This window comes from Phaethon lepturus, unplaced genomic scaffold, assembly GCF_000687285.1.
Source record: "Phaethon lepturus isolate BGI_N335 unplaced genomic scaffold, ASM68728v1 scaffold5921, whole genome shotgun sequence".
NCBI lineage: Eukaryota > Metazoa > Chordata > Aves > Phaethontiformes > Phaethontidae > Phaethon > Phaethon lepturus.
In genome coordinates, this window is record NW_010518339.1 from 873 (window position 1) to 23,876 (window position 23,004).

The window sequence follows — 23,004 nt, forward strand, 5'->3', positions numbered from 1 at the left end:
TGTTTATCCTGTTATCCACAGATCGATAAACACGAGCGGTGTGGAGCTGCCCAGGCTGCCACCGCTGCAGAGCCCTCACATGTCACCTGCCTCGTTCCCCGAGTGCTTCTACAACGCTCAACCAGCCAAATACTGGCACGGACCGCACCTCTTGGATCACTCATTAGCAGCTGGAGCATTACTAAATTTTTCCGGCAAAAAGTACAGCCCAATAGCACATACTGCGAGAGAAATGCAATACGTACTCGCCTACTTATGAAAGAGGCAGAAAACTTTCAAAAGTTTGTTAAAATGGCATTGTTAATAATTAAAATAGCAAGTTAAGTAAGTACATGTTGTAATTACAACTATTTTAAAATACCACACAGCTTATGATTTTGAAAGCCTTTGGTCTCTGGAGACTGCAGGCACACGCTGAGCTGCATTTCCTGAACCTCCTGCCCAGAGAAGTCAGGACAGCGCTTCTGTTCACCGCGTAGCTGTCCTTTCTAGGTCTGGAAGTTTACCTGCTTGCTCTAACATACTCCTCCTCAAGTGAAATAGTTATGAGACATGCTTATTACAGTATTTCTCTATTTGTCTCTGGTCTCATCCAGAAAATACAGCAAAGTCTTGCTAGCTTGCACAGTGACTGGGAAAATTCATTTAAATGGATGAATTCTAGAAAATAATTAGTAAAACCCCATGATTTAAAACAGAAAGCAAAATTCAGGAGAAAAAAAATCAACTGTTTTGTTAAAAAAAAAAAGGCAACATCCTTTGGGAAACACATCAACCATTCTTTTATGGTGTATTGCAGCATACAAGTAAAATATTTATTAGTGCTGTTGTCAGAAAGTCTCAGGAGACTTGACCACTACTCCACCTAACACAGGCAGCAATTCTAGCAGCGTCTGCATTAGCGAACTGCAGCAAGGCTGTCCCATAGTCATCTTGACCAGTGTGTGAACTTCCTTTTTAAAATAATTTTTAAAATCCTATTTGCAGAAAGAGCTCACAAACAGGTGGATGGCAGAAGCGCAAGGACACGATGCATGCAACTACTGAACACCGTATTTGCTTTTTAACGGTTCTTTTTTTTTTTTAATGGCTATGTTGACTGTGCGCATACTTTCACAAAGGACAATACACAACCTCAAATTCAGGTTTTCGAAATGTAAGTTCTAGATCTGTTTTAACTGATTGTGAAGAGATGAGCTTTCACCATCCAGCAGTCCAAATGCTCTTTTTCCAGCCCAGTATGAAGTAACTAATAGGAGAAACTACTTGTCAGGTGGATGTTTGGAACCCTGAGAAGGTCACCATGATACATACCCTCTGCCTGCAGGTCTAAATACTCTGAGCAATACCCACAGCAAGAGAGAAAGGCAGCAAGAGAGGCACCAATAGAAAGAAAGCAAAGAAAGGAAGAAAAAGAAAACAGTAAAGATTGTTGAAAAAACAGATAAAAGCGTTAACTTTGCAACTGTATCCTTAAGCGGTGTTCCTGGCAGGAGAATGTACAGGGACATTTTAAAAGCTATTTCAAAGCGTACAATCACTGAACATGGCATTTTCCACACAAAATTCAGATCAGTATACAAAAAACATCGCAATATTCGATACACTGTGAAAAGCATCTTTCTCAAGCCTAACACACACATTCTGAAGTCACCAAAGAGTGAGATTTGGCAACACTGGAAGCTCTTCAGTCGGCGAACTTCTGCAAAACTACTTGTTTTTTCAGAAGAAAGTACCATATAGAATTAGATATGGGAAAGGAAGTTAGCTAAATACATTTGAAGTACAGAAATTAGCTATATACATCTGAAATACCTTCTTTTATATGATGTTTATGGTAGCCAATATTCTTAGCAGTAGTTTAAACAGAACTGCCATGAGGGACGTTCTACTAAGCCATGCAAGGACAAATCATTAACTTTCCTTTTAAAGGGTTTAAATTTTGGGGCAGGCAGGCAAGCATCAGCAGTTGAGATGATGATCACGGAAGGTATCAGAGGCACGTACTGTAACATCTGGAGCTTTCATGACCCTAGTGATGGTAGAATCTACAGAGTCCTTGTGTGTGTAGCTCCAAGGAGTACTACAGATCTCCACTGTAGATTTCAGTATTGCAGGTAGGGGTAAAAAGGAGAAGGAAGAGCTGTTTCTACAGAAATAGGAATGTGGTTTGGTAAAAGTTTAGCACTTCTAGGGAAGTGCTTATACAAAGTCATCAAGAACTGCATATCCAGTCTGAAAAATTCTTCCAACTTTTAGTATAGTTCATTTCCTTGCAATCACTAAGGAACATGGTAAGAAATTAATATATTCACTACTGGACATTTAAGGTTAACTGCATCTGTTCCAACAGAAGGCAGATTGGTTTGGGAGAGCTGAGGACACCAGGAAGTTTCCATTATCGTTACTGGTCAATATGGCAATTCATATACTGGGAGAAATGTGGCTACTAAACAGATCTGGAGCAGCTGAAATCACCACCTATGTAATAGGTTTCTGTCTTCCCACAGCTTCTATTTTGATTTTTGGCTATGGTTATAGTTGTGGAAACCTACAGACACCTTTAAGTGGAGACTGTGGTTATTCAAGTATTTACTTTCTTTGCCAAAATGGAATTAGTGCAGTCATGCAAAACCAAGCAGGTTCTGGAAGCCTTGTCCTTATTGCTCAAGATACATACACTTATATAGAGAAAAAAACACATTCAAAATTACACTGTCTGAAACAGCAGTATAGCCCACAACATCCAACCAGCCAAATCAGAAAAAAAATTTTCCTACCTGCTACAAAACACATGGAAGACATAAGAACATGCCAAATAACATTTACACTGCTACTGTGAACCAAGACAGATAGTTCCATGTGTAATACTACTCTAGTCACAAACACCATGCATTCTGAGAGGAAAAACATCTGGAGCACAGAGTTTGTTTTAGATACACATGCCAATGGATTTAATTAGATGTAATTCAAGTACACAAAGAACTGAAAAAGGAGATGCTGTTTTTAGCACAGCAGGCAGTATTCTTGTTTTCCTCATCTTCCATTTTTCATTAAGCCCGTCTGCTTGGCCATGCCACCCCTATGCATACAAACTAACACTCTCTATCAAAATAGCTCTTCAGATGCAAGCACTGCAAACAAAGACATCTCAGACATCTCACTCATTTCAAGTACGAAGAGTAAAGGCCATCTGAGGTGGACACCAAAAATAAAAACCCATCACAATTAAAAACTCAATTCAGAGTTGCCTAACCAAACGTACCTTTGGTTACTTCCTCCCACAATTTTACCTAGTTCTGTAATCCCACTTGTTTCCTAAGCCACTGCTTTTTAACTCCGAGTACCTCATTGCTGGAGTGTGTATACCTGCCGAGCAGCTCACGCTAACTATCCAAAAAAGTCACATAACCACGACATTATAAAAAGTAAATACCTGTTCCTGAGTCAGATGCATAAATACAGTGACACCAACTAGTTAAATCATACTTATATAATGTGTAAGGAGTATGAGGAAAAAACACAAATATCTTAAAATTGGGTAATATTGTTGGATGTACCAAAGTGAACTAGATGCTTACTGTTTTGAAATGCAACTTCCCCCTCAAATGATTAGAGTAGGCTAGATTCGAGCATATGCAATTCCAACCAAACTGCTGCCCAAAAGCTAACAAATCTCAGGATCTGCCATATCTTTTTCTGACATTTTGCATTTTTTATCATTCATTGTCTATGACGTACTACTTTGACAATGAGGGGAAAATGACAGCTTGAGACATTTAAATCTTCCCCCTGCAAGACCGCACACTGATTCCACGTCAGACCTTGCACTTGCATCATGGGAGGCTTTGCTCAACTCTTCTGTGCGACCTGATCTGGCATCTCTGCCATGAGCCCAGGCCCGGATCTCTTGCGCGGCCAGCCAGCCAGACGGGCCATGCTTCTGTGACGTGGCTCAGTGACTACAACGAGCCACACACCTTTCTTAAAATAAACGCGTTATAAATATTTTCTTAGAACAAAACCCCTGTGACAAGAAAGCTGTAAGACATTCTCGCACAGGACATTTGGAACCACAGTGGCTACAAGGGAAAAGTAATACATTAACCCCTAGTGACACAAGGGGCTAAAACGAGGGCAGAGCAGCACCCCAGCCCAAGGAGAGTCCTTTCGCACCTGGTGAAAACAGCCTTCTCATTTTTAGCATCCATAGTCAGCTTGATGGTTTCCTGGCCCGAGCCTGTGCTGATGGTTTCCGTGACAATATCGGCCTTATCCTCCTCCTCGTCGCTGTCAGAGCCTCCAGAGGAGCTGCTGTCTGAGGCCACTAGCGGTGCTTTCCTCGTGACACAGACGTTCCAAACACAGGGAGAGGCAGTGCTGACTGAGAAAAGCAAATAATTCACATTACAAAATGAACAAAACCACAGAAACAACTCCCCAGCTATGAGCCCAAGTAAGTAGGGTGGTGAGAAATGGCCTGTTCCCAACTACTGCAAATTTGGAGATGATGGTTTCTGTGCAGATCCCACAGCATGCAATATTATTTTTGTAAATGAGGAAAAAAACCCCAACCCCACAAATCAGTGCTCTCCACCTGCTCCTCATGTCTGTGCTTAATACAAACAGCAGAGGAGATTATTTTCTTCACTTGTTGAATAACAGTAACTCTGAATGGAGGATTAAGGCAGTCCCTGGGGTCCCTGCTGACTCTGACCTAGCTCTGAGAAGCTGTTGTGGTATAATTTAAGCAGCTATACTTTTTGAAGCGTTCATTGGTTTCGATTCCACATGCAAGGAAAGCCTCTCTCAGAAGTGGTAAAATAGTGTTGCAGTCTCAGAAAGTGTTTTTCTTCCCAAAGTCGGGAGCTGCTCGCACAACTCGATGTACCGCACAGTGCCTGACTGAAGATTGCTACCTGGGTAGACTTAAACAACGTGCAGACATAAAGCAGTCATCACATGCAGCCTGAGCTCTGCAGAACTGAGTCTCCAGCTCTGCTGGCAGAGTATCCCAGAAAATGCACGTGGCAGGAAAAGGTACCGTTACTACAGTCAGAAGTTTAATTTAGTTCCATCAAAGCCCTTTGTTAAATTTTATTTTTCCTTGCTTGGAAAAGAGGAGGGAAACAAATCAGACTGAAGTTATACTACTGGTAACTGTGCTGAGCCAGTTGTACTCGTGTACTGCCCCTGTACTCGGCACTGGTGAGGCCGCACCTTGAATACTGTGTTCAGTTTTGGGCCCCTCACTACAAGAAGGATGTTGAGGTGCTGGAGCGTGTCCAGAGAAGGGCAACGAAGCTGGTGAGGGGTCTGGAGCACAAGTCTTATGAGGAGCGGCTGAGGGAACTGGGGTTGTTTAGTCTGGAGAAGAGGAGGCTGAGAGGAGACCTTATCGCTCTCTACAACTACCTGAAAGGGGGTTGTGGCGACGAGGGTGTTGGCCTCTTCTCCCAAGTAACTAGCGATAGGACAAGAGGAAATGGCTTCAAGTTGCGCCAGGGGAGGTTTAGATTGGATATTAGGAAAAATTTCTTCACTGAGAGAGTGCTCAGGCATTGGAACAGGCTGCCCAGGGAGGTGGTGGAGTCGCCATCTCTGGAAGTGTTCAAGAAACGTGTGGATGTGGCGCTTCAGGACATGGTCTAGGGGACATGGTGGCGCTGGATTAATGGTTGGACTTGATGATCTTGAAGGTCCTTTCCAACCTAGTGTTTCTGTGATTTTTCTGATTTTTCTGTACAACTTACCCTCTCCTTTTATTTTTTGGCAAGTACTTTTATAACCAAGCATGCAGTTAAAATAGGACTTTTGAACAGTTTATAAATTAATCAACTCTGTGACATCAACTCTTACTAACTTAAATTTAATTCTTTTCTTGATGAATAATATTATCCCAACAAACATTCTGGATTTCTGAATTACTCTTTTAATAGACAGATCTCTGTACGAAAGAGAGCCTTCAAGTAAGATAAGGCAGATGACACTGGAGGGAAGTTCTCCCTAGTAGGCTTGGTATGCTATGCAGAAATTCAAACAGCTTAAATAATACATCCGTTTTGTCTTGTAACATTCTCACTTACAGTTCTTGTCTTGACTCTGCTTTGGATTTCCATCTGAATCATTGCTTTCTGTGTCCACGGGAGAACTGCATCGTGGACCTGATTCTGAGCTAAAGAAGGGGAGGAAAAAAGTCTTGAGAATGAAGTACAGATATCTTGGTTGTGCTTCCAAATATCCGCACCAGAAGAATAAGGTTTTTAATTTCTAAAAAATTTCTTCATTTACTGATTTTATACACCTAGTGTAGCAGCAGCGATGATACATGAAGTATTGCTTACTCAGTATTAAAAAAATAAAAGGGGTAGCAGGGAAGGGAAAGGAAAGAAGATTACAGTCAATGTACTCCATCAAACCATATTTCAAATATTGTTTCACTCAAAAGTTATACAGAAATTGAAAGAATGTGTGCCTCTTACCAACAGAGAGGCTGGAAGTCTGTAAACTTCGCCCATCCTTTCTCCTCTGGCGTGGTGCTCTCTGGGGCTGCTGAATCCCACACACTCGATCCAACATCCATGGCAACACAGGGTGCGGGGGGTTTCGAGTTCACGGGCTCGAACACAGCTGTCCATCCAGACCCTGGAGACACAGAACAACAGACTGGAATTCCTGTGAGTTTTCAGAAACTTTCACCATCCCAAAAGTATTCCAAAGTGATCCGAGAGACAAAAAAAAGAAAGACCATCCAATGGCACTCCTTCAAAATCTACAGGAAGCTGCCTGTCACACAGGTCATAGACAATCAGCCTGAAAATCCCTCTTCTGGTAAGTATCAATGTTATCCACAAGAGAAAAGCATCAATTAAGAAAAATGACATTATGAATGTCTTCGTTCTTTGAGCCAGTGATTTTCAGCTGAACTCTAAGTATCTTAGTTTCCTGCCAAAAGCTACGTGGCATGGCTTTCAACCATTTCAATCACTAACTGTCTAATTTTGGCAAATACAGGTAGAGAGTTGATATACAAATTAAAATGTTTAAGATCACAGAAGTGATCTTTAACAAAACTAAGAATATAACACCTTATTCGTTAGGACATACTTCTATTGCTACAAAAAGCATTTTTCATTACCTTTTCTCAAGAAAGATGGAAGGATTGCAGAGGTCTGTTGTGCAACCTGATTTGCTTGCAACAAAACTGAGAGGAGGAGAGATCCACCGAGTCTACAGTCACTCAAAAGCTGAACCAAAATTTAAACCAAAACCTCTAGAAGAGTAACTAAACTGATGTACACTATCCACAGGTTGCCATTTGTGTTGTTTATACCGGTTCTTCCTAATAAGAATTGAAAATATCTGACACTACCAAATGGGTGTAGAGAGCTGACTACTGGGAATGAATATGCATTATGCTCACAGTTACAATACAAAGCCATCACCTAGAAAAAAAAGTAACGTTTTAAAACTGAAATGCTTGCACCAAACGAGAAATGAACGTTTGGGAAAAAAATATTATCCCTTTTTTTCAGTTGCCTGAATTTGTTTGTCTGACAACACTCAGTGTCTCATGAATTTACATAGCGCTATTTGCATCGTGATCTGGGAAAACCCTGTCCGTCCACAGACTTCCTCTAGGCATTGTAAGAAGAATGGGTTTACAACATGCAAACTAAAACGAGAAAGGCGATTAGGCAGAAGAGGCAGATAGATGGAGTGTGGAGATACTTGGCAAGGGTCTGCATAAAACTCTGATAATATAAGGAGTTAATGTCATAAGCCTCCACTTACATTTTCTGCATTAGTATTTGTACTAAAAGAGCTAGTATTAGTACCGTACTTGTACCTGTGTGGTTGTCTTACCATAACTGAAGCATGACACTGCTATTCTGAAGAAGCCGAGCAGGGCTTAATCTCACCAATGTTTCAGAGGCAAAAAAATTAAGGCTGAAATTCACACTTCTCATCTGCACAGGTGGAATTAGAGAATAGCCATAGAAACCTGGCAATTTGCAAACTGCTATTCTGCAGAAATGTTACAGATCTCATTTCAAATGGGGTGGTGCTGTTTTCAACTCTTTACCTTCAGAGGAGTCTGAGTCTTTCTGCTCAGATATATTCTTGTTGTTGTTTGCTGAGGAAGGAGGTGGCTGCTGTTCTGTTTCCTCCTCTTCTTCGGAGTCCACACTACCATCATGATCCCCATTCTCGAGATCACTTTTTGACGAACTCTCTGAGGTCTGAGATGCTCCAAATCTAAATCACAGAACTCAGAATCAGAAAAACCCTTACAGCAGCTAGTTCATCCCTCACCTGCTTCCTCCCTGCTCCAGGGAAAAAGCACAAATCGTGAACAGACCAAGTGATGCTGAATGCCTTTTACAGGGCTTATTTCCCAAAAAGATAGAAAGCTCAGACAGGCAACAGCAGGTACTCCTCTAGAGTGTTCCACTAAAGTCCCTAAGCGCTTTACTTGTCCAAGTGCATCTGCAGAGCTGTAATGGCAAATATGTTCCAGTGACATGTTCAGGGCTGGAGATTGATACAAGACGACAAACCAGCAGCAAACGAGGGGAACACCAGTGTGGTATCAATTCTGTATATGAACAAGACAATCAGTTTATTGATGCTAGGCAAATAAACACTAAGGACTTGTCCATTTTTCTTGTCTCATTTTATCACATTTTCAGACTTATAATTACAGAAGTAACTTATTTAATAACTGACTAGTTATTATTTAGTTTGGAGAAGAGGAGGCTGAGAGGAGACCTTATTGCTCTCTACAACTACCTGAAAGGGGGTTGTGGCGACGAGGGCACTGGTCTCTTCTCCCAAGTAACCAGCGACAGGATGAGAGGAAATGGCCTCAAGTTGCGCCAGGGGAGGTTTAGATTGGATATTAGGAAAAATTTCTTCACTGAGAGAGTGCTCAGGCATTGGAACAGGCTGCCCAGGGAGGTGGTGGAGTCGCCATCTCTGGAAGCGTTCAAGAAACGTGTGGATGTGGCGCTTCAGGACATGGTTTAGGGGACATGGTGGCGCTGGATTAATGGTTGGACTTGATGATCTTGAAGGTCCTTTCCAACCTTAGTGATTCTGTGATTTTGTGTGATTCTGTGACTATCAATGGGATGAAAAATTGTAAATGATTTGCAATGCCAGAGATGCACCACAAGAGGTCACTCACTCTCATGCAAAACATTATTTTTCTTCTTTTGACATTTTGAAAATGAATATTCTGTCTACTACCCTCAGTCTTACAGTTCTTTCAACCTCCTCCTCTCCAAACATGAGGAAAGGAGTAAGTTCTAAGTATTTCAAACTAAAGGTTGGGTTTTTTTTTAATATCTTTAATAATAGACTCAGTAATTAGGTGTTTCCATCATTACTGCATTCCTCAAATTGGATCTTTGTTTCACATTCAAGACAAACCACCACTTCTTTTTGCAGAAGTGTGACTCTGTTTTATGCCAGAAAAAGGCCTCGCAGCACATAAGTAACAAACAATTAAGCATGCACCTAACTAGAATGTACGTTTCATAGCACTGAAGGGGAGAGCGTTGATGTTTTGTTTTCACCTTACCGTGTTCTTGATTTAACTTGGGTTGCATAGGTTATCTCCTTCTCTTCCCAGATATCTTCTTCCTCCTCATTATCATCAAATTGTTGGATCCGCTCATTGCAGCAGGCTTCAAAGAGGGAAGCATTGGGCTAAAATAGTATTAAAAAGAAATCAAATTCCATTCATTCTTTGAAGACAGAAATAAGAACTTCAATGATGAGGAAATTCATAGAACAGCATTTGTACACAACTAATACCATGAAGGTGTCTGCACTCATTTTATTTTACATCCCAAGTTGTGCAACAAGCAATGTTCAGCTGTGGAAGAGTAATAATAGCACAGTATGCTCAGAAGCAGCAAGCCCATGACAGATGAAGAAACACAACAGTATCTCAGCCTACACTGCTTCCAAAATAGCAGGAACTCCTGCACGCTGCTTCATAGCTGTTCTGTTACATGACTTTCTCTGCATCCCTCACAGTGGCAAGGATATAAACTCATTGCTGAAGAGGGCTGGAAACAATTGCCTTAAGAATACATTTGCTAACTGACCAGCTCGGAACTCGGAGAGTGAAGCAATGCCACGTATGCGAACTGTCCTGCTTGGACTAACAATCCGCAGTACAACTTCCTTCAGTGACTGCATTCCCCTTGACAGAATTACAGGGAGCTTCTAAGCAAATATGACCACATTAACTCATGTGCACACCCCCCCCCTTCAAATCATAAAACCTTCCATTCTGGAAATTACAGTTTTCAGGCACCAGTAAAGTGAGGTATCCCTGTAAAAATACCAATGATCTGCCAATTTGAGCATTCTGGGATCTCTCAATTAAAAGACTAAGCGGTGACTTCCAGACGGTGCATGGTCCAAACCAACGGCTGCATTAGAATTCTATCACACACACAAACTGTCTACTCGGGGAAAAAAAAACAAGTTAAGATAAGCATATAAACAGCTCTTGGTGGCTACAGTCTTAGCTGGCAGATTCAAAAAGAAAACAAATTTTCTGCATCTACAGAGCACTGCCTAAAGTAGCCAGAAGAGAGAAAAAAAAAATACTCTTCATAGTACCGTTGAAGTGAAAAAGAAAGTATTTTAAGACTAAGGAAACCTAAAGTCTTAGTATTGACTAAAATAAGCTTGAGTCAGGAGGTGAGCTTGGAATCACCTCTTTTAAGCCACCATTCAGCTTCCTCAATGAGTATTGATTTAGGTCAATAAAACAGCAAAGGCAAGACACAGCATGGCAATATTTAGACCCATAAGAAACCAAATGCTCTCTATTTGCATTTTTCCCTTGCATATGGAAAGATTATCAAAATGAAAATAGGGACAACAGATTCACACTGCAGAGCAAGAGAGAGAAAGATTCCTCCAGCATAAAGAGTACTACTCTGAAGATCCTCAACAATGCAATAAAATGCAGGGAGATTCTCCAAGGGTACATGTATTGCCCTGAGTTCCTTAACTGGACTCAGCTATGAGGCCAGCTACCAGTTTTCATTTACCAAAATGACATACCGAGTCTTTTTTCTTTCAAAATGACAACAGCTAATTCAAGCATGAACTAACTTGCCATAGTTGGTCGTATTAAATAAATATCCCAAAACACCCACTTACACTGTCATCATCAGCATCTATATTGAAGTTTATCTCTGCAATCCTGTCAAAGGGAGCACTGCAAAAAGAAGGAGAAGAAACTTCAGTGATGGTACGGAGTAACAAAGCGCTTTCGCAGCCCCCACACAAGACCAGAGGATAGCTAACCACAGAGACACTTTATAAGACCACTCAATGCCTTCTGCGTTTGTTCCCTGTTTGATTCCCAACCGTCTCCTCTCCATGAGATGAAAGATTATTTCGTATTTTTGAGTATTTTAAAAAATATGTAGGATTTTCATGCTTAGGTCTGATTCAACACCTGTGTGAACAACCTTCCTCATTATCTTGTTGACACGGTATTTTGAGGCTTCACGGCAGCCACAGCAATGTCTGGCTGTTATTTTGCAACTCTCATGGTACCTATGGAGCATAAAGGCTATCTTGTTTTTTTTCACTGGGTCTCTCCAGTTGAACCAAATCTTATTAAAAAAAAAAACAAACAAACTTACTTATAATTAATTAAAAAGAGAAGGAGCTGCACCCAGCTGCTCTGGGATTCCAGTCCTATGTTCACCCAACAATTCCACTGGGTTCCTAAGCGTGAGACAAGACCCAGAGACGGCAGAATGCTGCACAGTGGGCTTGAATCCAGAAGCCTCCAGAAAGGACTGCACCTGCCTGTCTTAACAAAATTACAGTAACTTCAGGGAATCTTAGTGTACTAGTGGCTCAACAACCCCGATGTGTTACTAAGACATGTTTGCTGCCAAAATCAATAAATAACCCAATTTCTGACTTTGACCTAAGAGTGTCTATTGTAAGAACAGCAGAGGGTGCTACAGATCAAAAAGCTCCAACCTACTAGCACAGTCCAGGTCAACGCAGTATTTTTTCACCACATCTATGTATCTCTAAGTTTGGACAGTGTTATTTTCTTTTAAAGACAACTATTCAGTTAGTAAAAAATACTGTCGTGCAAATCACCAGGACATTGAAACATGATTAATACTTCTTAAAATATTCAAATTCATATCTGCAACAGCTGTCACCAGCTGGAAGACAAATGACAGGGAGCAGCATTCTCAGAATATTCCAGACCAGAACAGTTTTATAGTATATTCTTCTCTTCTAATGACAAATACAGGGAAGGCACATTTTGTCCAGTTTCATGTTCACTTACAAAATGGACATTAGCTACCTTCAGCAGCTCCTCACACAAATTTCCTCTTCCCCTCCACCTATATACTCAGAAGTTCTGTATTTGCTGCAATCTGGTAAGAAGCTTAAAAAGTATTTTATTCTTAAAAAAACGTGTAGAAGTAATCCATGTTCAGTTAAAACTCTCCTTCGAGGCCGGAAGTTTTTTGCCTTATTAAAGTTCTGGACATCTACATGTTCAGAAAAAAAGATGAGAAAACTGGACTCCAAAATCTTTCTGCATGTTAGAATAAAGTTCCCAACTACTTGGTGAACACCTTAATGAGTTCCTAAGACCCTGAGGATCTTATGACTCTCTACTTTGATTCGTTTGAAAGCAACTCCGAAGCAGCCAAACTATTTCCACATCGTCATTTCATTTAAGGTATTTCATGGAGCCCAGCAGTTGCTAAAAATATCATCTGAGCAGAACCAGTAAAGAACCCTCGATAGATCAGATCTGAAGCAGCCAAGGAGTTGGAGCAATGTGGCATGCCCAGAACTTTCTGGGCTAAAAGCTTCCAGTTTGTCAGGATTCCAGGACACCAGGATCTTGCAGTTCTTTCTGGAACAGACTTTTTGCCAGCCTGTGAGCACCAGCCCTAGGATGGTACGTACAGCAGGTACTGCCACGTGCTCTCCCTGTCACCTTGGGTGACAAGCAATTCTTTTGATTCAGACAAACGTTGCCACGAGCTGAAAGTGAACGGGCAAAATTGACAAGCAGGAAATACCCTGGGTATGCTCCTGGAACACTCTTCTGTCAATAAACGCATACTAAATGGTTACAATTTCCAAACCATTATGATGAGCAGGATAATTACAGTCCCAGTAATTTCCTTAGCTATGTTTTTTCAGGTGAAAAGATGAGCTAAAGTTTTAATTAGATTACAGTAGTTCAACTATAAAAGCAGCAAAATTCCAAACACTGAATTCCGCAAGCCACATAACATTAAATCCACCTGTATCTGCCTTCTTTGAACTTATTTGCTCATGCCTTATTTATGTTGCCTTATTCATAAGAGAGAAAACAGCTAAATTTTTCCATGGACTTCATCAGAACACTATTCTTTCTACTCCTAATTTCAATAAAGACTTAATGCCACTGGAGAATATCTGTATAATTGCCTAGAATTAGCTCTAAAGGCTTTGCTTGCTGTGCAATTAAATTTATTCTAGAATATGGCTAGGTAATAATGATCGTGTGTTTTATTAAAAATGTTTCTTTTCAAAATGAAGAAGCACTTTTCCTTGGTTCTATAACTGTCTTTGGAGATCATATGAAAAGAAAAAAAGGTCAGCTGTATGCCAAGCCATTGATCAGTCTTCTGTTCATTTCAAACCAAAGGAGGTACACAGTGAGGTTCATTTTAAAACCTGAACCAGAAGAAGAAAGATTAGACACAAAGAAGCTTAAATGCTAAATATAAGCCTTTTGAAGTTTTATAAACTTACTTGATATTATCATCCTGGTCTGCAAACTCCTCATCGTTAAAGCCAAACTGATCCACAAAGTTAGCTGTCATCTGCTGGATCTGGTACTCAGAGAAGGCCTGAGCAACAGAACCCAAAAAGAGCTATCATTAAGGTGTCCAAAGATAGTCAATTAAGCTGGCTGAAAACACATATTCTAAAAAGCATTAAATCATAAAAAACTGATGAACTTTGAGAAATCATCTATTTCAACCCCCTTTCTCAAAGCAGGATCCTGCAAGTCCTGGACAGATGCTTCTCTGATCTCCTCTTAATTTCTTCCAAACAGAGCTATGAAATTTTCCTAGGAAACCATTTGTTGGCTTCATTATTCTGTTAGAACGTTGTATTGGTTTTTTTCATGTTTGTTTTCCCCTGATACTATATGACATTTACCTTGCTGCAACTTAAACCCACGAGGGACATCAAGAAGGTACTTTTCACTTCCTCTAAATGCCTCCTCCTTGTAGGATGAGGCATATTATTCCACATAATCTTGTCTTCTCTTGACCAAGTGGACCAAATTCTTTCAACTTTTCTTCCTGTGTCACGCTCTACACCTGTGATCATTCTCATTACTATTCTTTAGCTGAGCTTTTGCTAATACAAATCACTTCTGAAGTTCACTGCCTCCAACTGGACGTTCACCAAGGAGAATGGAAGAATTACTCCACGTCTTTGAGACAACACTCCCACCTACCATACATTTGGTTTCCCACAGCAGCTTGGGTCACCTGTTTTTCAGCTCGCACCCCAGGATAACTGCCCAGATATGCTTTTGGTCACCTTCTCGCCTCCTCATCCATGCCTCATTCTCTATTTATGAAAACGATTGCTCCTGCCTCCAAACAGAATCTTGCACTTGCTCTTAAGCATTGCTTTTTTATTTTTTCTTCCCCAGATCATTTCTCCTATTAGAAGATAATTCTGAATATCGTTAGGCAGGCCGCTCCAGCTCCAGCTAGGTAATTCAAACATGCATCTCTGCAGCTGCACTTTGTCGTGACTCCACTGTGGGTGATATGAAGTACTTGTGTTCCTGTCCAAAGAATTCTGCAGGTGCCTGTCAATATGTGTATTGATACTTGGTGCAGTAAAAGACTTTGTTTTGTTTTTACAAAGGCAATGCATTTTCTCTTTTTAATGTGCTTTCTAAGTATCAGCTGAGGAAATGAAAGGTATTTGTAATGTCAGAGTAGCCAGTTAAAGTATTTGGACAAAAGAATAACTATAAACTGTTTTCAGCTCATTTTTACCCTTAACTAGATTTTGAGATTGTCTTTTTACTCCCCGCAGGTAGCTCCCTACTAAATAGGTTGAAACACAAATGTTCTGTTAACGCTCTTTATGTTCTTAGCATCAACAAGGTTGGAAGAGCCTGTCTAAATATTTCATCCTGAAAAGCAGCTTCCATCTATTTGATGGAGCTTTAGCAGAGTACCTCAGATTTTGAGGATGCTGAGATCTTTGCTAAATTCAAGTGAACCTTCAACCACCACCATTTCTTCCTAAGCCAAGGCTTTTTACTGCTCTTTACTGCTAACATTTTAGTATGGCTCTTTCAGCTTTTAGCAGAAGTCTGCATAGCCCAAGAGGAAGCAGAACCCCTCTATCAGTTCCAATTCTACTGCAGGTAGGTGATGCACACTACCTTGGTGGCTGGGAACTACAGCAACTCACTGCAGCTGGTCTGCATCATCAGGACCACCTAGTCCCCTAGTGTGGGGAGAACTAGGAAAAGAGAAAAGAAATATGCAGTCTCTCACAGGAATGCGAGACACATCATGTATCTGGGACTTGCATGCAGGCTGAGCCAAATTTGTCCCCAGTTGGAGTCTAGACTGTGTAAGTAACTATACTAGAAAAACACAAAAGAGCTGAACACATGGACTAAGAGTAGAATTTAGGAAGCTGCTCTTATACTAGGACACATTAAGGGCAAATCAGAGAAGCAAGCTTCCAAGGAAGAGTGAAGAGCGTGTTGTCAAGTCACCTGTTGGAGAGAAAGTTCATTGGGAAAAGCACTCTCAATGTCTTCGTCCTCACTGGAAGAGTGCAGATGGTGAGTGCTCACCTGAAAAAAATACAAAAAAATAAGCACAAGTGAAAGCTAAGAAAGCTCAAATATTCATTCCACACATACAATCAAAGACCAAACTCTCCAGAAGGCAGAAACTGTCGCAATGAGTAACACAGAAATGTGGAATAGAGTTTGTCAACATATGTCAGAGCTGCTGCTGCTTGAAGAACTATTATGGAGTATGTTTTCTACGAACACTCTGCCCTTATAAGCCTACGTCATAAACAAGCAAAAGAAAAAAAACACCAGCAATGTAACTTTTTTTTAGTTAAAGGAAGTCCAGAAGAGAGGAGGCCTATCTGAAATATGCAGAATATCACTGTTCTCACCAAATCCACTGTATTCCTCCTGTTTGTTTCTGTCAGTGTCTCTTCTACAAAACTCTCCCATCTCCCTCTGCAATCTTCAGGTAGCTCTGTAATAAAAAGGTCACCATAAGGATTACCACAACTCAGTGAGAAGGGATCAAAGCCAGTCACTTAGGTCCGCTGGTTACCTGGAAGTTTTTGAGCAGACACATACACCTGCACATGAGCTAAGTAATGCATGCATTACACGAAGTGCTCTGCGAAGTGAGTTCCATTTTACTCCTGACTCTCTAAAAATGGTAAATTCTGCAGAGAAAGGAACATCTTCCATTTGGTCAACCAGTAAGATATTACTGGTCTTAACAATCTTAACTCACTTGTGGAATTACAGGGGGCTAAAGATGCAAAACTTCTACTACAGCTTTCTAAAAACTAGCATGCATGTGACTTAAGTTCTACTTTTTTCATCCTTTTCTTTCAGGGTGATTGTGGTTGGGTTGACCCCAGCCAGCACCTAAGTGCCCACCCAGCTGCTCGCTCACTCCACGCCCCAGGCAAGACAGGAGAGAGAACTGGAAAACCGTAAGCAAGAAAAACTCATGGGTTGAGACAAAGTTTGGTAAGTGGAGAAAAGAGGAAAAAAAACCCAAACCAAGTGATGCGAAGGCACTCGCTCACCGCCTCCCACCAGCAGGCTGATGCTCAGCCAGTCTCTGCGCAAGAGCCACCTTGGAAAGACCGTCCCCCCAGTTGCTACTGCTGAGTATAGGGCAGGGAACAGCCCTTCAGTCACTCCAGGTCCGCTCTCCTGGCTGCGTCCCTTCCCAGCCCCTTGTCCCTGGGGTGCCGACAGAGTGGGTAAAAGAAAAAGCCTTGGCTGAGCAGCGCTTGCACAGCGCAAGCACTAAACACTGGTGTGTTATCAACACCGTTTCAGTAACGGATCCAAAACAGCACCGCACGGCTGCTATGAGAAAAGTTATCTTCACCCCCGCCAGACCCAGTACAGTAAAACAACGGAGAGAAATAACCGTGACTTGTGAAACTTTCAGTCTTTACTAATGTATTTATAACTTCTCAATTTTAATGTAGATATGACAACACACCAAGTTACTATATTACCATTTGATACGCTCATCAGAAGCCAAAAAATGGAAACTCAGGACATATTTGTGCTCATTGTTTCCCTTAATAGATGCAGATGGAAAAATCTTATTTCCTCTCACACAAAAATGTCAGACAGAAATAGTTCTCAAAATAAAGTCCAATGAAGATACGATGGACAAAGCCTGGCAACGTGAATATCTGTGACAGCGGAGGTGTAGGGCCTCTGTGGTCATTTACTCTGGTGTCTCTCTTCCTCTCAGGTATAAGAATGAGGAAGTATAGAAACACCACTTAAACACCACCCTAGAACGCTGTAAATAAGCACTATAAATGCACACATAAATCCGGAAGAAAAGACGCATTCTTTAGCACAAAAAGGATACCTTCAGCCTCTGGTTGCAAAAACGAGGTTCCAACAATTTCAATGTAATTGTATGAAAACAAAGAGCAACCAAATTTGGCCTAGTTTTTTTGAGCTATGGGAGACTGCGATATTTAACTGGAAATTCTTTTCATTATAATAAGGGACCCTCACGAAACACACACAATAGAAGCCTTTCCAAAAGGCCTACAAGGGCTATTTAATCAAGGAGGGGGAAGGAAGGAATGGAGAAAGGAGCATGTACCTTTAATGAACTCACTGATTTGAGTCTGCATGGGGCCCTTCTCCATATTCTGTACTACAGCATTGGCTATCCGGGTGAGGTGGCCCATATTGCCTCGCCTCATTCCACCTTCTGCCCTGAAAAGAGAAAACAGCCAGTAGCAATATAATCAGGTACCAGGAATCCCGGGGTCACAGTCGTAACCGCTTTCATAGCCTAGACATGCTACGAGCCCCCCGCTGTTGCAGTGGTCCGACATACGTACACAGTATTCCGGGCAGGGTTAGCACAGAAGATGCATCAGAGAATCAGCAGGACAGGGCACAGGATGAGTTTACCCAGAACAAATGAACCTTTCTGCATTTTTTCATGTATTGAGAGGGCAGAGATCACTCATTCAGTTCAGAACACGCTGAATAAAATTTAAGCCAGTTACAAAGAGTAAGCTAATCAAGTACACTGAAAGACCACTGCAGAAATAAATAATCTGGTTACAATTTCCACTAAAGAAAACTCACAGCAATAAGAATTTACATCACTACTACTGAAAAAGCTTTAGAGTTTTACTTGCAATTGAAGTATTAAGCAGATGAATTCAAGAGAACAAAAAGACACTAAGCTACAACCATTAGATTTCCCCCTTACAAAAAAAATATAAGAAGCCAACACTAAGTCCAAGCAGTCTCTAAGTCACTTCTATTTGAATCTTCACTGGATAGCAAAGCAGCAATCTAAAAATCAAGGGATGAAGAGCCTGAAATAATTCTGCTTTCTACAGTATCCAAAAAAGGATTGATTAGATTTGGGAAGAAAAATCTAAACCCTAGTGGCAGATTTCTGGGAAGAAATTTCACAGCATCATGTTCAGAAACAGCATTTCTGCCATTAAACTGGCAGGTGCTGAAAAGAAGCCCAGACAAAACTCTTACGTACAATCCTATTATTGTGACATGATGCACATTAATGCACCCCAAATACTGAAGTCCAATTCAGAAATTATTATTTCTTGATGTAGCACAAGGAGCATGCAAGGTTGACTCAAGTCACCATTTACAAATAAAACTGGTGGGTCAGAATCCAAGTAAATGAAAACAAAACCCTTACAAATAGGATGACAAGAAGCTTCCACCTCATGTTACTAAGTCTCCAGCTGTAAAACAAAGGTTTCTTTCCCAGATGCTAATAGAGCTGACACATAATAAAGACTTTAATTTAATTTTTCCTTGGGAGAGAGGAAGACACTAAATACATCAGAACTAATTTTGAGGCGGTACACTGCGCTCACGGAAGTTCTTCTCTAGCCTTGCTCGAGGGATTTGTGTGCCCCGGTCTAACCTGACAGGTCGAATACAGCAAAGCCTTCAGGCAGTATCAGCTCTCCTGATCACATGCAGTTACAGATACATTTTTAAGCTTTTTTTTTTAAATGACCTCCACACCCCTTGAGAAGTGTAATCGTCACCTCCTGAATCTCTAGAAGGGATAACTTTATACTGAAATTATCTCAGGCTTTCCCCTATGTTGGAGCTGAACATATGCAGGTGAGAAGACCAGACAGTTTGGGAAAAAACCCACCTTACCCGTCCATGTGTTCCTGTACCAAAAAACGGAGTACAAAGCCAATACAAACTGTACCTGAACATATGTCCTACAGTAAGAACAGCACTCTACCCCCAAATTCAGGGTTTAGAACTATTCAAATAAAACGAACACCTGGAAATGAGTTCCAATGCTAACCTACAGCCCTTTGCACACAGGCTCGTGGCAATGTCTTTCGCACCCCAAACCACCAGGAGAGAGCAAAGAGCCCCAGCCCAGCTCCACGGCACTGCTACTGCTGGGTGCCTCGGCTGCACCGGTCCTGCTGCGAGCCCAGAGCCACCCCCCGGCATCACCGTCCTCGGGTCGGAGCCCGCCGGCAGCCGGCAGCACGGCGTTCCCAGGTACCCACAGGACCACGCAGGCAGAGCCAGAGGCAGGTTCCACCAGCACTTCACGAGGGCCCCCAAGAGCTGCTCTGGAGGACAAAGCCCGTGGGTAGATGGGGCGAAGGGACACAGCCCTGACACAGCCAGCAGCACTGTCCTACTGCTCTCTATAAAAATGTATGGTTTTCAGCAAACTTGCAAAGCTCAACTTTCTCAAACATTTAAAGTGTACGGTGACAAAAGCAGTGTACAGCAATGTTGTATCTGCCTTCTTCAGTTGTATACTCTGGGAGGACTGATACAACATCTCTTTGAGTTGAGCAGTCCTTCACACACTGCTGGACTGCAGCCAAACATGCAAAATTAACTTGGATTTCAACACTTTCAAATACTTTTTATCAACCATGCCACAATCGGTGGTCACTACATTTACATGAACAGGAAGACAAAGATGTGCTACAGTAAACTGCTGTTTCCTATGAACTCACACCGAGGACCAGACTGACTTTATTTTAAATTCTAATTACCCAGGCAGATCAAATGGACTGCAGTAAAAGAATTAGGTGGGTTATGGAGAAGTTAAATTCTAGTAGTTACAGAAGTCCTTCATCAAGAACACATGGAATATCCAAAACTAAGAGAACCCAAGGAGAAATTCCATGTTCCAATAGGAAAATACATTACCACCATTCTTGCTGATAATTTTTAAGAATTAATTCCTAAGCTCTCAGTTTGGAATCTCTGACCCTGGCGCTCCCAGTGCTTGACTCCATCTCCTCACTGAGTGCAAACAGTAATCTTTGTAAAAACTCAAACTTCTTAAAGCACCCCATCCAAGATACCTCTTGTTAAACTCAGTATTTTTTTTCTTGCCATTAAAATTCTTTCCAATGTGGTGACTGGAACTGTTTGGCATGAAATATGTATGAGCTCTAGTTCCTATCTAATTTAATTAGGAAAAACTTTTAAGCAGCAACCACAGATATTTCTGTTACCTACAAAACTGTGCACAGTAATGGTTGTGCAATGAAACTATCAGTAAAATTTGTTATCAACAGCCCAAGGGGTTGCCAGCAGGAAAAAACAACAACAAAACAACCAACACCAAACAACAAAATCAAACCAAAAGCCAAACCCACCAATTATGGCCTGACAGTAAGCTGAAAATAATTACAGTGGTACTACAAAGCACTTTGAAGCCATAAAGAGCTCAAAATAGCGAGGGATGAACAAAACATTTAGATGGACAAAGAAACAGAAACCTAGACAGTATTTTCACTTCAATATGTTTGGGGTTTTTTTTAATTATTTAGTTCTTATAATCATTGTAATCAGCATGTAATCCGAATGTTTTATAAAGTTAGGACATTAAATGTGGGGCAAATCTGGGGCAAAAATGCTTGCCCACCTCAGTTTCCACACAGCTGCTCACTCTAAGGAGGATATAATTATAATTATGCATTTAAAAGAAAAGGAAAAATTTAGTATGATACGTAATTTCCTGAGAAAGTAAGAAAGAAGCAGATCATGTCTTTGGGTTGAGATGTTATGCATATTTAAAAAAAAAAAATCATGCTTTCAAATTACATGCTTTATATTATATTATTTATAAATTATATTATTTGGTAAATTTGTTTTTTAACATGCAAATAATCCTAATTCCAAATCACCATCAAAATCCAAATAATTTTAGACACCATTAAATCATAAATTATCCAAATAACTGAAATGATATTTCAAGGCAATAATTCCATTCAGTAACTCAATTCTAAATCTGCAGCCCTAGAACAAGGGCCTTCTGAACCCAAAATCCCTTACTGTATTTTGTCATTGGCTTCCCAGGCATCCAATATCCTTTGCACTAGGCAGCATTTCTGGAACAGCTAGAGGAAAAAAAAGAGATAGGAAGAACATTTCAAAAGTTTGCCAAAGTAAGACTCATGCCTTAGGAAGTCTGTACTGAACTAGAGTTACTTTTGTCCATTCCTTCACTCCTACTGAACAGGAACTTAAAGTTCAGCACTTATCTTTCCCAAAAGCTCAAGTTTCTTCTGTCTCAATTTTTTTCTCAGAGGATCCAGGGAAAACAGCAATACCTATAAACATCTCCAGCTGCTCTCGGGCTTCACATGAGCAGTAATGAAGAACATTGTTGTCATTTTACAAACACAACAAAAAGTTTTTCATCATTAGGGCCACAATGCAGAAGCTAGAATGTAGTTAGCTAGTTGCAGTTACTATTTTTTTGGTCCAAAGTTTATATGCATCTCTCCCCCACCCCCAATTAAATAGAAATGGATTCACAAGCCCATTAAACAAGATGGGTGGTATGTTTATTTTGTAATCGGATACTAAAAACAAATGTACAAGAGCAAATACACTTCCATCCAGAACTCACAGAACCAAGTTATATCTAGACACTTTTAAATAAACTGCATGCTCTTGAACAGTTCGTCACACCATTTTCTTGTTAATGCATATGCAGACTGAATCAATCAGTCTAAAATTCTCAGGTGACATGACCAGACTTACATGAGTAACCATGATATTCTCGGTGTTGTTTTCTGGAGTCTCTAAGCTCTCTGTGGCCACATTTCCATTCAGCACCTCTTCTTTGCTTTCTAGGTCATTAGTAGTAGTTTTTCCCTCTTGCACAGAGTGTGAGAGAATAGCTGCTATGGACAATTCCACTTGGAAATGCAAAAAGTTATTCCATGTGTACTTAAAAAATAAATCCTGGAAAAAACGAGAAACAAAAGAATTCACTCTAGATACATCTTCCCATTTTTAACAATCTAATGATATTAGAACACTGCCCAACTAGTTTTTTAATCAGCAGTTCCACTAAAACAATTTTACTTATATGCCCCAGCATCCACTTATAGTTGAACGTGCTCTGTTTGCTCTGCTGTAACATATACTTTCCAATAAACTGAGCACATTGGAAATACTCTCGTACACAGCCAGGGCTCACAGCACAGACACGCTGAAACAAAAGTTATGTATTCTGTGCCTGAATTAATCATAACAAAAATACTAATTAAATAATTTCTAAGTATAAAAATAATTTTGTGAAAGACTGCCCAGGTAATATTGGCAGTTTTCAGAACACGTCCCTGTTCACAGCTAGATAA

General features: G+C 40.7%; 1 protein-coding gene across 1 annotated transcript in view; it reads right to left on the reverse strand.

Moving 5' to 3' along the window:
- Positions 1 to 1,314: 1,314 nt before the first annotated feature.
- Positions 1,315 to 23,004, reverse strand: part of PPP6R2 (protein phosphatase 6, regulatory subunit 2) — a gene marked incomplete at its 3' end in the record, with an annotated part of 48,840 nt that continues 27,150 nt past the window's right edge. Inside the window, exons 9-21 of the mRNA XM_010296693.1 lie at positions 22,403 to 22,606; positions 21,689 to 21,753; positions 17,964 to 18,079; positions 16,252 to 16,337; positions 15,836 to 15,916; positions 13,825 to 13,922; positions 11,191 to 11,248; positions 9,587 to 9,714; positions 8,087 to 8,259; positions 6,483 to 6,645; positions 6,087 to 6,175; positions 4,177 to 4,384; positions 1,315 to 1,338 (exon numbers count right to left, since the gene is read on the reverse strand). Of these exons, the coding sequence (XP_010294995.1) occupies positions 1,315 to 1,338; positions 4,177 to 4,384; positions 6,087 to 6,175; positions 6,483 to 6,645; positions 8,087 to 8,259; positions 9,587 to 9,714; positions 11,191 to 11,248; positions 13,825 to 13,922; positions 15,836 to 15,916; positions 16,252 to 16,337; positions 17,964 to 18,079; positions 21,689 to 21,753; positions 22,403 to 22,606 (1,493 nt within the window). The remainder of the gene's footprint in view (positions 1,339 to 4,176; positions 4,385 to 6,086; positions 6,176 to 6,482; positions 6,646 to 8,086; positions 8,260 to 9,586; positions 9,715 to 11,190; positions 11,249 to 13,824; positions 13,923 to 15,835; positions 15,917 to 16,251; positions 16,338 to 17,963; positions 18,080 to 21,688; positions 21,754 to 22,402; positions 22,607 to 23,004) is intronic.